The sequence below is a fragment of the Dufourea novaeangliae genome, unplaced genomic scaffold (genome assembly GCF_001272555.1).
Source record: "Dufourea novaeangliae isolate 0120121106 unplaced genomic scaffold, ASM127255v1 scaffold14, whole genome shotgun sequence".
Taxonomy (NCBI): Eukaryota; Metazoa; Arthropoda; class Insecta; order Hymenoptera; family Halictidae; genus Dufourea; species Dufourea novaeangliae.
Genome location: NW_015373890.1, coordinates 1,382,370 through 1,400,720, shown reverse-complemented (window position 1 = coordinate 1,400,720; position 18,351 = coordinate 1,382,370). Strand labels below are relative to the sequence as shown.

The 18,351-nt window shown below is 40.9% G+C and overlaps 1 protein-coding gene across 1 annotated transcript in view; it reads left to right on the top strand.

Moving 5' to 3' along the window:
* The window catches only part of LOC107186408 (proto-oncogene tyrosine-protein kinase ROS), a 31,129-nt gene that overhangs the window by 1,355 nt on the left and 11,423 nt on the right, over positions 1-18,351 (top strand). Inside the window, exons 2-4 of the mRNA XM_015574266.1 lie at positions 9,043-9,102; positions 17,197-17,256; positions 17,364-17,454. Of these exons, the coding sequence (XP_015429752.1) occupies positions 9,043-9,102; positions 17,197-17,256; positions 17,364-17,454 (211 nt within the window). The remainder of the gene's footprint in view (positions 1-9,042; positions 9,103-17,196; positions 17,257-17,363; positions 17,455-18,351) is intronic.

The following is an 18,351-nucleotide window of genomic DNA, read 5'->3' as shown; positions in this document are numbered from 1 at the left end:
ACACGACGGCGCATCATCGCAGTCCATAAGCATGGTGCTCGAGGATGGAACGAGGAGCTGTAACGGATACAGGAGGCTCTCTAATCATTTCTTTTCTTTTTTCTACGTGTTTTCCTTGCTGCTTTTAATCGTTTTCGCTCGACACAAAACTGCAATCCTTTGTTGCGCCTTGTTAAACGTGTATTTAAGTTCATCGGAATTAGTCGGCTCTTGATAGATGTCGCTCGGAATCGTTTCAAAGGATCGTTTAAATGTTCGCGCAATGCTTTCGCCCGCTTTTTTTGTTTTCTTTTTGCTCGTTCCTCGGCTCTCACGAACGGTGAATGAGGAGGAATGAAAGGATGCATCAGGAGAGATGAACGGAACAAAAGGGCGGTCTTGCCGAAATGATTAAACAGGATCCTTTCGTGGACAGTTAAATTGATAATTGGTGGCAATTTCGTTCACGCCAATTGCCGAACACACTGATTACGAGGTTCCTTGTGTCGCCGGTTTGTTCGCACGCCGCGATGGTATTGTTACGTCGATGGTATTCTTGGACTTCCATGATGATTATAAAAGAAGAAGAGAAAAAAAAAAATACGAACGAAATGAATCATTTCAATTTCGACCAGGGGAACAGGCTTTATCGGTTGATTATTAGACAGAGAGGGTTCTCCTAGATGCATTTCAATTATCCCAGGGTCAGATAAAGGAATCGGTTCGGGAATCAACGTTTTGCCCTCTTATCTTCCCTTGAATAACCTTTCTACATTTCGAGTTCCCGTTTTTTCGCTCCATAATTTCGAAATTCCGAAGCTGACAAAAAAAATCTGTCGAAGACGGTTATTGTAAACAGCTCCAAGATAAGGTGCACACGAAGTGGGGAAACATGCGAGATGAAAAAGCACGGGGGGCGGGAACAATTTATTATAATGCGTCGCCGAATGAAAATTCGTGTTTACGGCGCACAAGCGGCGCCCGTGTTATTTACTATACACGAGTGGCAGCAGTAGAAGTAATGTCTCGTTATCGTATCTCGAGGTGATGCCTAGGATGACCTTACTTATGCTTGCATAATCGCGATCGTAAGCTTTCCAAACTCCGATCCGGTGGCTGGCACTCAGGATTTCGACCCTGGCGATAATTCGTCGTACTTTGGCACAGAAACGATCCAACGTGCTCGCTCGATAATTCGTTATTGTTTTTAATTTTGTCAGAATGAAAACGAAAAAGGGGACGACGAGACACGATTGTTGCAAGCGTACCAATTAGCTCTTTACACCGCCTAACGTTTCCGCAGTTAACGGAGGCTGAAATTCCGCAATTTCGCGACTGGCCGTGTTGAGTTTTTCCACTTTAATTGAAAAATAATTACTTAAACGGCCCGTGTAATGGATCACCGCCCACGCGTTAACCTACATACGATTTCGTCCGTTCGCGAACGCGACCTGGCTGCGCGTTGTAATTCGAAATTTTGAAAATTAAACTCTTTATAACATGCTCTGTACGCTCTACCGATATCCTTCTGTAAGTAGGAAGTGACTCGACTGAAAATTGATCCTTTTAATATTTAGTGAATATTATAAATCTCAGAACAATCTATCTTTTGTTTATTTCGAGGGGAATATGAATCTTTTGTTGGTGATGATTGTTTTCACAGTAAAGATGCTTTTGTCCAGCGATTCGAAGAATTAGAATCTTCGAATTGAAAGATTCTAAATGGTCTTCCTAAGGGATAAATAACAAGCAAACGATCAGGGGACCGAGATTGCAGGGCCCGTTGTGTGAGGATGTAATTCACACACCTGGAGGGATGCGAATCTGGCGGACGAACCACCGAGAATTCCGACTCGTTGGCCACGAGAAACTACGTAGAATCCGCAGGATCGTTCGACGTGCAATATTATATGTGTAACCGTACACAATGAACTTCCTGCCGGCCACATCCTCTCACCTACAACAGGCTGGCCTCGTGACTTCGTACGGGTTCACCTCGAACTGCATCGATAATCGTGCGAAATTCAACGGCGGACCGGGGAAACACCGTCAGATCTGACACACTTTAAATTCTATTTCGCATCATTGCGATCTGTGCCTAAGAATAGGGAATCGAATGAAAGAAAAGAAAATGAAAATAGAATTTCAGAATAATCGTAGGAAAATGACGAGCAATTATACGCTCGCGTGAAACGAACGCCGCTCACCCCGGGTAGAATTGGATAATCGGGATCGTTACGTGATAACCACCATTAATTTTAGTTACCAAACGATACGTTATCTCGACGAAAACGAAATCGCGAATGTATATCGCGTAAACGGGGACAGAGCCATTAAACAGTTTTCAGTCGCTCAAGGGGTCATGTCAGTAAGCCAGAAAAAGCGATCTTTGGTAATTTTTTGTTTGAAAAATTAATGGACTTCTTTTACAACGAATATTTTATTCAAAAATGTATATACATATTGTCCAACTTATTGTAGTTTTTGTTGTTTCGAAATATTAAAAAATGAACGAATAACAGACACTCTCTCGGAAGTTGTTCTTTTTAAAGATGGTGAACGACAGGTTCTTCGTTTCTAATGAAAACTCTTCTTTTAATTCACGAATTACGAAAAGTTTAAGCATCGAGAAATTCTATTTTTGCGTTAAACGGCTGCCATTTTTTTCCACGATCAATTTTTTGTAATAACCCTTCGTTCCCCTACTAAATAAAATCATATATTGGCAGAATCTTTTTGAATTTTTAATTTCAAATGATCCAGCTCCGAAAAATTGTTCTCACTGAAAAGCGTCTTTAAAAAAATACTAAAACAGCTTCCAGGAGAGTGGCTGTTACTCGTCCATTTTTTAATATTTTGATACCAAAAAAGTACCTAAGTTGTACAGTATATGCATTTTTGAATAAAATATTAGTTGTAAAACCAGTCCACTAGTTTTTTCAAAAAAAATTCCCAACAATTGTTTCTTCTTGGCTAGCTAACTAGGCATGACCCTTTAAATTAGGACTGGATCGATTAAAATTCAGATTAATCGCGCCAGAGGGCAAAAAGAGCGAGAGAGAGAGAGAGAGCAGAAATAGATTTCAGAGACGAACGATGATTGATGGCGCCTCGTGATACCGGATTGAATGAATCGCGAGGGGAACCGATAATTCTGCCCCCGGGTTAATAGAAAAATGCGCGTTATCTTGGATTTTAGTAGTGTCGAATCTATCCTATGAAGTGAAACCGACGTGAATGAGATGTGTCACACTCTGACGCGCTAGAAACCGCGGGGAGAATCTTTCGATATTTTCTATAAGGGTGAAGTTATCCCCGGGGGAATCTTGAAATCGGTGGAAACCCTTCGCTTATTTTAAAGTTCAATTCGACCCTCACGCTCGAAAGTGTCTGGTCGAGTGCGCGTATACGGGCGAGGCCCACATCTATTAAGATTTCATGGAATTGAGAGAATTCCGTTATGAAAAGCCTTGGGGAAACGGGTGACTTTTCTCTCACGATCAATAATTTCACGGTCCATTATACGCGGACAGGAGGAACTTGGTGGATCGATTTGTCAGAGTTTCGACATGTTTTTTATGACCGTTGAAAATCGGCGATAAAGGGTATCGTGAGTTGCACCTCGAACGGGTGCGATTCGTCGAGGAAACGTTGACGATTCCTCAGGGCTTGGATCGCAAACAAATCCTGGGAACCAGAGTTTCGGCGCCTTTACATGACGTCAGATCAATTAAAACGCACGCACGTTTTTTTCAGCACATAAAGGGCACCGAGCAATGGTGTACCAGCAGTTTGAAGTTCGTAACGAGTGGCAGCTGATGGCGGCTGTTTTTAATTTAACCCGTGGTCTCGAAGGTAATGAACGAAATTAATTGGCGACAGTGTGCCCCGAGAGCGTTTAGACAGCCTTGACGAGAGCCTCGTTCGCCGTTACGTTCGGCGTAACGTAAAAAGCCTTCCGAGAACCGATAGAAACGTGGAACAGCCCCCCTCATTAAACTTCAATCGAATCATAACGTTCAAACTGGTAATCACTGGACGCTGAATCTTCGTTCATAAGTGCTTGTGATACACGACGAATTCTGTACTTTAACGAAGATTAACACTTCTATTTCCAAATTATTTATATATTATCACAGAAATATTTTGTCACTTTTATCACAGTTGTATAGAATAATTCCCATTATACTGTTATTGTACATAATAAAACCCAATTTTTTTTTACATCTGTTCAATAAACACTCTTGAAATATTTGAAAGAAATTAATGTTTTGTAAGTTTGTATTGCGTTTGTGACAATTTAATGTTCAACCCTTGAATTTCATGAAATGAAAGAGGAAAAGGACCAATAATGTCTCATTTTACTTAGCTTTTAAATACACATTCAAATTCGTACCATACCATCTATACAAGGCTGGAAGAAATTGTTATACATATACTCACAGACATGAAAAAACACATGATACTAATATTTTATTTCGTAATTTACAATACCTAGCCATATGACAACAGTGGGAACGAAAGGGTTAACAGCTTTCTCGTTTTATTTTTGGTATATATGAAAACTGACTGAATCCACGGATTCTATTAGTCTGTGCTTAACAAAACAATTCATGAAAATAGGAATTCGCATAAAGATCTACAATTGAGTAGTCACTTATTAGTGTAATCGAGTCGGTTTCAGACGACCGTCCTCGATGAGTACCTGCCGATTACGCAACACTCAAGACGTAGAAACGCTTTTCCACCGTTGAACACCTGAGTGGAAAATGCTCGAGGCATAGAAACGTTTTTCCATCGTTGAACACCCAAATGAAAAACGCTACAGACGTGGAAACGCTTTTCCATCGTTGAACATCCGAATGGAAAAAGCTAGGACGTGGAAACCATTTTCACATTAGAATGAAAAACGCTTCCTGTTCCCCAGACTAACGAATGCAAATAGAGCTAGGCAGGGTGATGTGTATCCTTTTAATTAATTCCGTAACGCGAGAATAATTGACGCAGCTCGCGGATGAACGCGAGATGCTTTGGCCGCGATGAAACGTCGCGTCGCGCTTTAAACGGTCGTCGAGAAACGGGCGGGAGACACCGTTAAGGTGTTTGTCAAAGACAAACCTCAGACTTCAAAGGTAGATGTTCCATCCCAGTGGACACCGTCCGGTGTACATTCAACACCGTGCGATCCGTGGCTCGTTCAAAACCGCACGGGACGAACCTGACACCCTTTGCCTTCAACTTGAACCGTGGTTGGATACGAAAGCTTTGAGGGTGTCAAAGGCCCTTGAACTGAATTATTTTTTAATAGATCTATGTGAATTGTCCACCCTTTCTCGATTAAGATATTTCTATACGTGTTGCATTTCAAAATTATTAAACCATCTAAAGCTTCCACATAAATAAAACTAAAATTAACAAAATAGGTTGGGTATTCGACTTCAAACTAACAAGATACAACATGTATATCAGTCTCATAATTTTGAAATAACGATTTAAGGGTCTGGTCGTTAAAGGGTTAATGGAGGAAACATTAGGAGCCCTCGGTTGACGATGGTTTGGTAGCGCTATTGCCTTCACAGTATTTATTAACCCATTAAGGAGGAATGTTCCATTAACGCAACATTTCATTTGCAATGTTTTTCACACAATTTAAATAATCGAATTGTGTTTTCAACATTGTTGTATAGGAATTCTAGGGATTTGGTTAACAATTTATTTCGTCAATATTTCTTCTTCCACATAGGTACATAACTTTCTAAAGAATAAAAACCTCATGTGTAAAAATCTTAGTGATTCATTGCTTGGTCTTTAATGGGTTAACATTATTTATAAACTTCATACGCTTAACTATAAATTACGTAACTGGAAGATTGCAGTTCCAATTGATTTATAATAAACGAACGAAAAGTTTCCACAGGACCGTTCTATGTAATATAATACCCAACTCTGACTCGTCCAAGATATTGCTTGCATCAGGAATTTGAGAATCGAAAAATCGATCGAAAAGTACAATTGAATACAATAGAATACCTAGAACTGGCGTCTGGGCGTGATAAAAGCGCGGTAAAACCTTGGTGACGAAAAAAATCCATCGTTGCGCGTTTTATGTCGGCGGGAATACAGTGGCCGGTCATTAGGCCCAATCATAAACGTCACAGCGCACTGGAGGCGAGGCGCGCAACAGTTGGTGAACGCTTTCGAGCGTGGCGAAGACGTTGAACATGACGGAAGGACGTGCAGAAGGCCGGGCACGTTGGACGATTACCTTAGATCGGATAAACCGGCTCTTTACCGGCTGATTTCCGTCTTGGGAACGTTCGAACAACATCGGGGGGCTCTTCTTTTAGCGGTACCGGAAACAGGGGCTGTTAGAATGAAACAGAGTGACTGTCTAAAATCGACTAACACGATAATAATCATGTTTCGGAAGTCTATAAACGTAACCACAGGATCTAGGAACGTGATGGTAGAAACGATAATTGGTACCAGACACGTAAAAAAAAAAACTGAGAAGAAAAGATCGACGTAGATTTATTCCGTTTTGAAAAAAGGAATTACTACTGGGGATGTTATAGCATAGAGAGCTGCTGCTATCACAGGAGTTATATAGGGACAAAACGATACCGTCGACTAACATCTACTTAGTATCGCATAAAAAATATCGATACCTACTTGTATCGAAAAAGAAGGAATACAATGTTCTTTTTGATACGAGTACTTTTTTTCGGTACCGAGTGTATATTGCAACAGACAGTATCGATACTAAAAATAATCGGTATCGAAACGAAAGTATCGATTATTTACTTGTATTTTCTAGGATCGTTTCACCCTTAGTGGTATACATTTATTCGTTTCACGTGGTCTGACTGGTAGCTTGTACGGTTTGATTAATCGGGTGCAAAGTTAAACGAGCATCGTGTCGGAAAGCCAAGGAATGCTCACGACGTGGCCGCGACCAGCGATGGCAAGAACAGAGAGAGTGAGAAAAAAAAAAACGAACCTATCGTAAAATTGATGCATTCAGGCTGAGAGAGGCGATAGTCGCGGAAAACATTGGACCGTCTCTCTGCAGTCTTCGTTATCGGGAAGGGGGACTATACTCATCATTCGTGATAGATTCTGTTGTTCGCGGGGAAACAGTTAGCAGGCGTTCACGTTTTTGTCGTGTTAACGTGAAATTCCAACTATTACACAGCGAAATAGGAATTTATCCCTCCGACACCACATTAAATAACATTTTATCTGGCTAGCATGACGGTTTCCTTACATTATGATAAAAAATTAATTATAGAATGATAGATATTATTATAGAATTTCGAAGGAAATTTTATCCTAAATAATATGTTGCGAGTCCAATTTACTTTTATTATCTTAGAGTTCTTAATCGTCAAACAATTCAAAACACGAATTATTGAGGCGATTTACGGAGGGTAAATTCAGGAAAGACGTCATACTTGTAATATTTTAAATTAGATTTTCAAATTGCAGCCACTTTTAAAATTGTTAACATTTCAAGCTAAGTCCGGCACCTAATTTAAGAATCTTTGTAGATATTTTTATTTCAAATAAACAGAACAACCAAAATTATGGTAACCAATCGAGCAATTTTTTTCGAGGTAGTCGTCTTTCATGGGCTGCAGCGCCATCTTTATTTCATATTTTTAACTAAACAAAGTTTTTATTTATAGTTTAAGATAAAAAAGTACTTCGTGGGTTTTAATCGTTTACCCGTGGAAATTCCAATTTTCATGATAAAATAATACTTCTTCTTGAATGTATCGACATATGGCAAACAATTATTTAATCTCACTAACTGTTTACAACGATGACTCCCTTAGATACTGCTGCGTTTCACTATGTATTATTCGAATAAAATTATGCCCAACTCTTGTCGTTACTAGTGAACGTATATTCACCAGCGTGTACGGTGTACAGAGAGAAAAAAAAATGTGCTTCGAACGACGGTTACGGTACGCGTGATGCGCCAAGGGGCCGCAGAAAATAAATTGAATCGCTTGCCAAGCTTTAAAAGATAGTAAATTGTTTCATCCGGTTCAATTGACACCCCCCACCGGTGTGTGTGTGTGTGGGTACTACCTAGCCTGTCGCGAATGAATCGCCGAATAATCTGCTGCGAGTTTTTTTTCTGGGTATTATCGTGAACGGGATAAACACGCGGTCGTTATACCATTTGCACCTGTACGTTACACACGGCTTCCGGTACACAGGTGCCTCCGCGTCCGGCTTTTAATGGAAACGAAACGGCGAATCGTTAAAACCGTGAACAGGGAGGTGAACGAGCGAGAAGTCGGGCTAGAAGGTGGAGATAGGATAGGGTTAGGTACCGAACAATTCGCTGAACGATAACTAGGGTGTGAAACGAACCGTGGGGCTGCATGGGAATTTTCGGGAGTCGGCCAGTTTCTATGCACATTCAATTATTCGTTCATGTTTATTCAAGAAGTTTCGACTGTCAGCTGTCCCCTCATGAATTTAAATACTATAGACGCGACTGTCCCGTATGATAGATCGAAATCCACGAACAGCGAGGAAATATTGCGCGTGATTCCTTGCGAATTTTTGTCGCTGTTGAAATAAATTATACTGTAGCTAACTATTTTCCATAGGATGCAAAACTAAGGTTGCTATACATACCCACGGTGCACAATGGTCTAGAACCGAGATTTAGCAGCTCAAGTGGACGAAAAGGAAGTTCTTTCATCTTTCAGGAAGCTTGCATCAATTTGTTTGGTGCATTTTCTTATTAAACCGTTTTGTGCCATCAATTTCCACAAAAAAAAATATAGAAAACGAAAAACCCTGAAAATTCAGACATTCATAAAGATATTGCGAACGGTGTTAGTGAATGATATTATCAAAGGGGATCCCTAAAATTACGATTAAAAGTAAAACTTAAAATTCTATTTAAAGAAAAATTACAAGTTTCAAAATATTTGATTGCTTGAATCCTGTGAACTGCTAAATTTTAATTCTGATATATGGTTCTTATCTTAACAAGGGTTTGGCCACCACTAATATACACTCTTGTTCTATCTGTTACAGAATCGAACAGACGACTCGAGCTCGGAAGTGGGATGCGGTGTGCGATGCAAGATCGATCAGGTAAGGCACCGCGAGGATCTATTAACCCTTTGCGGTCCTATGATGAGACTGCTCGACATTTACTTTTAGTGCAATCATTATGTACTCAAGTAGTCTCTGTTATATTTCGTAAAATTCTCCCTACATCGTGCTTAAATCCTATCTCAATATTTTTGAAATTTTGTGGATATGCAGTAAATAATCGATGATAAACTCACTGTCAGTGCCTTCGAACACTCATCGAGGATTTACTGTATTATCGAATCAACGTATTAAAATGTAATTAAACTGCATGACATTTATGCAAGGCTCAAAGAACGCACCAAGAATACTTTGGACCGCAATGGGTTACCCAGTCTCAGTCTTTGCTAATAAGGAATATGGACACTTAACAATTCTATAACACATGTGATCTAAACCTAAAAGCTCTCCGTTCAAGAAAGGACCACGCTACCTAATTTAAAAAATTCTTTATACTCCACCATACGGTTTTCCGGATCTACTGTCAATTTGCACAAATTACGAATATATTTATTGTCGAAGTAGAAGGATACTTCGTCTAGCTTCGGAACGTTTCAACCATTAACAAGAAGAGACATCCGGGGGCCGGGTGACTTAGGACGAGGATAATTCTCGGAGCCGGGTTGCAGCGCGAATTTAAAGCAAAACGTTCCGTCGGGGAGCAGCATCGTCGAACGTTTATTAACGTACGCGAACGTCGGAGACGAAAATAAAGGGATGCCGGTCCCCTGGCACAATGAAAGTACTTCCGCTGCCGTCCCCCCCCCCCGGGGGGGGGCTGTTCACTGGCTCGCTAGTAGAGTCGGTAAACGGCAAATAAAAACAAAGTCAGGTCCTCTGTCTCCCTTTTTTTTTATCTCACTCTCTCTCTCTCTCTAGCTTTCTCTCTATTGGGGCGTATGTCCGTAGGTACACCCAATGAATGGATGAACGTGTATACGTATTACGCGTACGAATGAAAGAATGGCCAGGCTCGTACGGCTTCGTGACTTTAAATTGGATCGCGTACAAGTGCGGCCTATGGCGGATGTCGCCAAATTGCCGTGTGACTCCGGATTCGCTCTCTCCAGTTTGCCTCTACACACACTCTCTTTCTCGTTATCTCTGTCTCTGTCTCGCCTTTGGCTCCGTTCCGGAAGTCCGGACGAAAAACCGGGGAAATCGTCCGGTTCACAGGCTCCCACCGTTTCTGCGACCACGTGTACCGTGTGTATACTCGGGGCTCTTGATACCCGGGTACTCGATTAACCTGGTTTCGCGGTTACCCGGGTTCTCGCGGGTAGTATGGTTACGGGTAGGGTTGAATCGATACCGCCCAGGTATCGATAATTTTACTTATTGCTAGTATTGTTGAAGGTTCGATACTTACTTGTATCGAATTATATTTCCCTGACCTTGATACCCGACACAAAAGTTGTTGATACCTTGACAGAAAATAAAATACAATACTATACTTTATATAGTTATTTAATTCATTTAATTCATTTCAGGTTGTAATTCATCCCGTTTTTCTATCTCTAATAGTTTCCGCGATATTCGACTGTATACAGTTCCCACCCCTAACTTGGAGGGCTGTTTTCACCTCTTTAACGTGGATAAGAGCAGCTAAACAAATACGTGTCAAATGTTTTTATGAGAACTACAATCTCACAGAGTTGCAACAAAATCGGCGATTGTTATTATGTAAATTATTTCAGCATGCAACAAAAAATAGAAATTACAAATATTGTGTTTCATAAAGTATTGTGTAACAAAAATGTAATATAAAAAAGGCCCAAAATATTTCCACTTGAATAAGTAGGTGAAACATATGTTATCAAACTGTTTTACTCTACTGTTAAATAAAATTAACGCAATTGAATGCGTTAAACGGTGAATTGTTTTTCGTCGATTACCCGTGTCATACAAGTATCGGGTATCCATAACCGTCTTATCAGTAGTGAGGATTATATCCGAATACTCAATGCCGAGGAGTCTTCGAACACTCATCGAGAATTCCCTGTATTATTCGAATAAAATTGTACTCAACTCTTCTTGTTCCATTTTCTGTTATCCAATTCCACGGTGCTTTTAATCAGGAAGCAATTGACACGACCGTTTAAAATCCAGTTAAACGTGAAAAGTAGCCGTTTAACAAAACAAAACTCCCGTAGAGTCGTCGGATCGACAGAGGAAGGCAATTAGGGTTGCCGATTAGCAAAAAGTGGAGCATCTTCCTCTTAAATCGTGTCGCCTCGCCGGCTAACCGTTACTCGTGCGCGTTACTGGAACGTACGAACCGTGAAACGAGGCGAGGGAGGAAATCGTTTTCAGCGCGATTCACGTTTATACGTATGTATGTCTACCGAGCGGTATTTCGAGGCTTTTCATCGGGGCACGCAACCGTAGAATCGTACGCTCGGCGATCGCGAACGTAAAAACAAACGGATCCGCGTGCCTGGACAGGCGAAAGGGTCGCGACTAATGGCCACGATCACTTCTTTATTTTTTTTTTTTCGGTGACACGCGGTAATTAAGGTGGCTCGGAAGGGCTTTTGTACTTTTTTCGTGGTATTAATTGCGGGTCTCGTTTCCTATCCTGGAGACACGCGTTGCTGGATATCCTTCCGGCCGCTGTAGGGGTCCTATCTCCGCTTCGTCTCGTCTCCTTCCTTTCTTCCATTCTCTCGTCAGACGACCTCTGTGGATCCCTGCCATTAGCGTTCACTAAACTACTCCGATGATTATTGGGATAATTTGTTTCTTCGAGTAGTGACATTGAATTACCAATTGGCTTTTAAAAATCAGTTCATAGAACGTTGCACGTGAGGCATTTTATGCGAGAGAAAATATTTACAGAAATACGAAAGCTAGGAACTTGTTCGTTAGGTAATTTCTAATAATGTGCAAGGCTCGTGCACGATTAACCTTTTAACGGTGGAATGTTACTGGGGTAATGTTTCCTTTGTTCTAATAAAAGGAATATATATTTTTAAATTTCTACTCGAAATTAAAGTTTTTGTCGGAACATAATCGTGACATCCGTGGTAATTATATAGAACTCCTAATTACGAATTATATAGTACCGTCATCTATTGTATTAATATATACAATCACTCACTTTTGATAGATTACATAAACGAAACCCTCGAGTTCTAACATTTTTATAGTAAAAGGTGTTTCATTTTTTCACACGACGAGTATACTCGTCATTACCCAAAAAGTGGCAATTTCCTCGTGACGAGTATCTATTCTCGCCGAACATCATTAAAGGGTTAAACTCACAGTTCAGGAATTGCCAAACCGTATGTTCGAAATATGATCGGTCGAGCGTACATATTAAAATACAAATTTCAATACAACGTACCGTCGTGGTAGACGGTCTATATTAATTTTCATCGTTGGTAGCTTCATCCGCGCCGCGTTCATACGAGCGTGTCTCAGCTTTGACGGTACTTCCGCTAATTTCATGGCTCGATAGCGATGAACCGATACCTCTGGAATTTCTTTTGTACGAAATATCACGTGTCCACGTAGCAGTCGAGCGGTCGCACGATAGGAAATCATGCAACGGGGCGCCCCGGTTCACGATAGAGCGATACATTTCAGTGGGAGGAATGTCGCAAACGAAAGTATCTCAAGTGCAATGGTAGACGTTAGTTCGCCATGGTTCTGGTGAAAGTCTGCCAGACTGACTCCAGATCATCGAGTGTATTTTGTAAAGTGGCAGACCACCGACGCCGAACGTATCCCTGACAAATGTCGCTACTTGACATTAGCTACCAGAAGCTGGATCGCTCGTTTTTGTGAACGAAAAAAAGTTCAAGACCCATCGTACTCCCATGTATTTACCAATAAATGAGATTTCTTATGCTGGATGCATCGTGGGGACCCTCGGAAACCGGATAATTAATGAAGATCATTCAAACGGTCATGGTTGTGTCCCTTCGAGTCGTTCCATCATTCGTGTCTTATGCCTCGAGCCGAGCTGGAGGACCGCAATCAGTGAACGGGGTTAAAGCGAAACGAGGAGAGAACGGATAGATCCTCATCCGTGGTAGGATGAAGATCTACGATCTACGGGGAGTTGAGTAGAGCGAGGGCCTGGCTGGGGCGTAATGTGTGTTGAGGTTTTAATGAGGAAGTGAGAAATTAGCGGGCGCAGCGTCGAACAGCCGCCACTGGCTCCAGCCCGTTTTCCACAGCTGATAGTTTCGTCAACCCTCTTTTTACGGGGCTCGATCGTTCGAAATGAGTAAAAAAAAACACAAAAAGGAACTCTGTCGTTTAACGTAACGAGTCGAACCTATTCCAATGGATGCACGACGTTTCAACCGATGGAATCGAAGCTGTGAACGCACTAGTGTCGAGGGACTAATTGAAACGGAGGATTCAGCTTGATAGGGGTGAATTGATAAAATGTCAGGAGGTAAATAATTAATTGAGACGTTGAAAAATTATCGACCCTCGCGTTAGAGCCGTTTTAACTGTCGTGGCGTTACGTAGATAACAGTTCTGTTTCGATGATAATCCACTTAAAGGTTTCTCGGTTTTCCTTTATTCTCTTTTTCTTTTAATTGATACGGTAGATAATATTTTTAGAGCAAGCACGGTCAAATTCCGCTATATTCGAAGTGAACGTTCGCGATTCGTTCCGTGTTCGATAAAGTTGATTCGGGCGTTTCTATTTTACGACGTAAATGTTTCGTTAATAATTGTCGCTTCGACGTCGCTCGTATGTAACGAGCCTTCGAAGAGTCGTCGTAAAACTGAACTGCCACAAAATGTTTATTAATAACGTTTATCTAGCGCTGGAGGTCCCTTTCCTTCAACACTTTTCAGACGAGCTGACCTATGTGATACCCTCGAATACCACGGTACGCGTGTATACACATGTATCACGAATATGTATACTTTACCGACGAGTGTAACAGCGTGAAAGTGTGACTTTTAAACAATCTTCTGATATTTAGTTTCAATCTTTTACTATCTGACTGTAAGCAAGAATATATCCTCGGATTATTTTTAATTGGGGATCTTCAGCGGTTTTTTAGGTAGCGCTGATCAAATTAGGGTAAATCAAACATTGGCATAATGAAAATAGGCATTGGAGATCAAATGATGGTCATAAATTAATGCATAAAATTTTACAAATACATTAATTGTATGTTATTCAAATTATTCTATGTCTATGATTTTGTTTACCACAGTCAAATCAAGAAAAAGAATACGAAAGTATGCTGTCTGTATCAATAGATATGGCTTTATTTCGAAGAGTCAAGATGGCGGACGCAGGTGCGCCACTAACCCCCTTGAATCAAGATTTCCGTGCTTATTATTCGAAAATTTCGAGAGCAGTATCATTTATATGCGGCGCCTCTCGAATGCAGCGGAGTGTCGATCATCCCGACAATTGGTAAATGGCTCTCTCGTATCTCGGTGCACGTCGTTGAAACAGAGATTTTGCTATGAGCTACAGTAGCACAATGGCTGCCGCAAGGTCTTTTAGTTCTTTATAAAAAAAACGACAATATTCTATTTACATTACTTTAAGAGGGTATTCCCACTCGGAGGCGTTATATTTAAGCGATTTTTAAAACTAAAAATCAGTGGACCAAGGAACTTATAGTTTTCCGTACAAGTTTGTTCACATTTCAAGAAAGCACAGTAAACTTTTTGTGCAATTATCTCTTATATTAACAAAGTTATTAAATGTTTATCGGTCTGAATGGCTGTCACGATTCAAGTTGTGTTCATCGGAAAAAAATCAAAGATAATCTTAATCTACATAAAAGTGGCTATCTTGTGAACTGCATGAAGCAGAAAAAACTTTTAACAAAATGGCAGCCATGTAAATAAAAAATTCATTAAATTTGCAACTTCAAGGCGATAAAAAGAAACTATTGATATATTTAACAATCGATATATTTATCCCTTCGAATGGGAATACCCTCTTAAAGAATGTTAATACAGCGAACGATAACTATAAACATAATAAATAAACTTGGTGAATTATAAACAGAGATTTGGGTCCGACAATTAACTAAATGTAGTAGAAAAATGACACCTAATCTACATCTCGTTTAGTCCTGTACAATGCATCATATCTCTAAATAAGTTCCCTTTTCATATCATCGCTGAAAATTATGGGAATATTGAAAATACTCCTTTGATCCGAGTACTTCAACCAGAGCCAATTCTGCAAAAGTAACTTCCGTTTATGGTTCCGTTGAGAGTTTATTAAGTACATCATCGTATCGTTACCGTTGATTGTACAAGGCACACAGTACAAACAGAGCGTGGAAAAAGATACTTGAAAAAGGAAGAACCAGTTGCAGCTGACGATGATCGAAGCGCTCCAGTCCAGAGCAAACTCGCTCTTCCTGAAGTCCTTGAGGTCTTGAAGCACGCCAAATCACTTTTGTGTATTTACGTTTCGCGTTGCCAGAGAACATGACTTTCTTTCAAGATGTTCTTAAGACGTTCAGCTACCGGATTTCATGTGTTTATCCTGGTAGGATCGACGATCCCACCGGAACTACTTTATCAAGGTCCATGTGTAACTCTCTCGACATTAGAGCTTCGTTTTATTTCTCATTAAATCGAAACGAATAACGCAATTTTCGGAACGATAACATCATTGATCTTGCGGCGTGCTTATCGACAGCGGAAAAGAGAGCTCGAGAAGCTGTGTTGACGTTTCACGGAAAAATAGTTAAAAAAGAAAATGAAAGAAACGTTTCATATGTTGCAAACGTGATCGCGATTCCATTTAAAAAGAGAAAGACCAGTGGTTCTTTTTCCCGAAAAGATGGCAAAAATTCTATTTTTGAAGTAAGTAGTAGCTTATTGATAGTACCACACACTTAATGTATATATACCAGTGTAATAAATGTCGCTGGAAATTGTAAAATGTAATGGCCGATTAGTGAGATATATGCCAAAAGTGTTAAGTCTTTTATTGTGAATATTGCATTTTTGGCAAGACATTCGAATTCAGCAACTCTAAAAACATGAGAATACCAATTTTTATGAAAATCCAATGAAGTTATGAATTTTGGTCAGCTTTTCGGAAAAGAGGACCACTGTGCGTCGCTTTGGCTTCGCGTTCTCGGCCGTGTATTCGTTTCCTTCGTCCATCGTTCTGGCTTGTTGTCGCCGACAAATGCCCACATCCTCCCGTGCAGAAAGTTAATGCGTTAAACTTCGGTTCGCAAATCCATGCTCGGCACGAACCGACCGGGCCCCCGTCTTATGAACGTAGGCGTACACTTGAGGCACGTGCCACATGTTCTTGTCCGTATTCCGAGCACACAGCCTCGCCACGCAGACGTTCCAGTTAACTTCCAATGCCAAAACGATGCGGCGTACGTCCTTTCGTATCGCCGCTAATGCAATTCATTCCCTCGATTCGTCCAGCACGCGTTTCAGGACGTGATAAAGGACTGATTATAAACAAACGTAATCGGTTGAAATGTATCGGGAGGCAATGTATCGTGATGTATCGATAAGTAATTCACTATAGTTCCAATATGGCGGCGATACAATTTACTTTCAGTATATCTTTCCAATTTTCTGGTTACAAGGAAACTTGATTCGTCCAACAATTTTCATTGTTTTTAACCTCGTCAGGTTTGTAGGGGACTTATAAACATATAAATAAACACATTTTCAGCAATTCCATTAGCCACGTTTAAAGAGCATAAGAAGTCATTAAATTTTCATTGTAATAGTTTTTTTACACCTATTGTAGTTTTCGAGATATACAGGAAAATAGAAAAACACGCATTAACCTTTAAGGGATGGTTTCACCCTGCAGAACCGAATATCAGCAGACACGAAAAATTGTACGACGCTTCTGTTATGGTTCCTTACACATCTGCGGAGTTTAAAAAATTGCAGAATTTTTGCGCTACTGAGGTTCCCTTGTTAATCTAAATAACAAAGGATAATGGGAACATTTAAGTTATTTCGAAACGAATATACAGCTTTACAAGAAAAATAAAGTACTACTTATAACATTAGGTACACCTAATAAGTTCTGATTTTGTAAGTCCGTTGTGAAAATCGAAAAGGTCATTCAATTAAAGAATGCTTGTTTTCCATGTGTTTCAGTGTACAAAAGGCTGCGAAGCGTGGCAACAGGCCCTGGACACGAGCTGCCAAGCCGTTTGCGTAAGTGCAATCTACTAAATAATCACAGCGTATCCTAATACTTAACCGTTTATTATTCTATTTTACAATTCTATTAAAAATCTGACATGAACGGGATCGGTTTACAGAACGGAACGCAAGAGCTACTACCGCCGAAAGAACTGTACTGTGTTCTGGGTTGTCACGACGCGTTGAACCGTTACTTCCAACAGCTAAAAGGTAATACATTCTACTCACGACGTTGACAATCATCTCTTAAATATTTTTACAGTGAAAAAGGTGTCCTTCCAATGTCCGTTACCAACCCCCCGTAACTACCTCGAGGTTGTTTCGCATCGCGGGTTCAAGCTTCGATCATATTTTCGATTAGAAGTTCATGAAGTCTTTGGCGAAACGATCGACCTTATCGACGTGCAGGGCCTCCTCCGTGTATTCGTCGAAGTTGCTCGTGTCTTCGGGCGAGTAACATTTCGGTATGAAGCTCGGTTGAATCTTTTGATGGTAGATCAGATTCCAGTCGGTCGAGTGAAACCATCTGTGTCCTTTGATGTCCTCCGTGCCGTTCTTGAGGTTCCCGTAACGTCTGGTCAGATCCACCTGAAGTATATTCTTCAGGATGTCTCGCAGCTCTTCGCCGAAATGGTGGGCGTACTTGTATTTACCCGCGACGATCTTCTCGTAAATTTTCATCGGGTCCCCGGAATAGAACGGTGGATAACCGGCGTTCATTTCGTAAATGAGCACCCCGAAGCTCCACCAATCGACGGACTTCCCGTAGCCCTTCGAGAGGATTACTTCCGGGGCTAGATACTCGGGGGTGCCGCACAGAGTCCAGGTTCGTCCGTCGATCATCTTGCAGAAACCGAAATCGGTCACACGTATGTAGCCGGTGCTCTGGATCAGGATATTTTCCGGCTTCAAGTCCCGATAGACCAGGCTGCAATGATGAAGGTATTCGAGAGCTAGAACCACCTGGGCTGCGTAAAACCGTGCCAGAGACTCGTCGAACTTTCCCATTCGTCTCAAATGGGTGAACATCTCGCCACCGTTCACGAACGGCAACACCATGTACAGGTACGAATTGTCCTTGAAGCAGAACTCCATATAGACGACGAA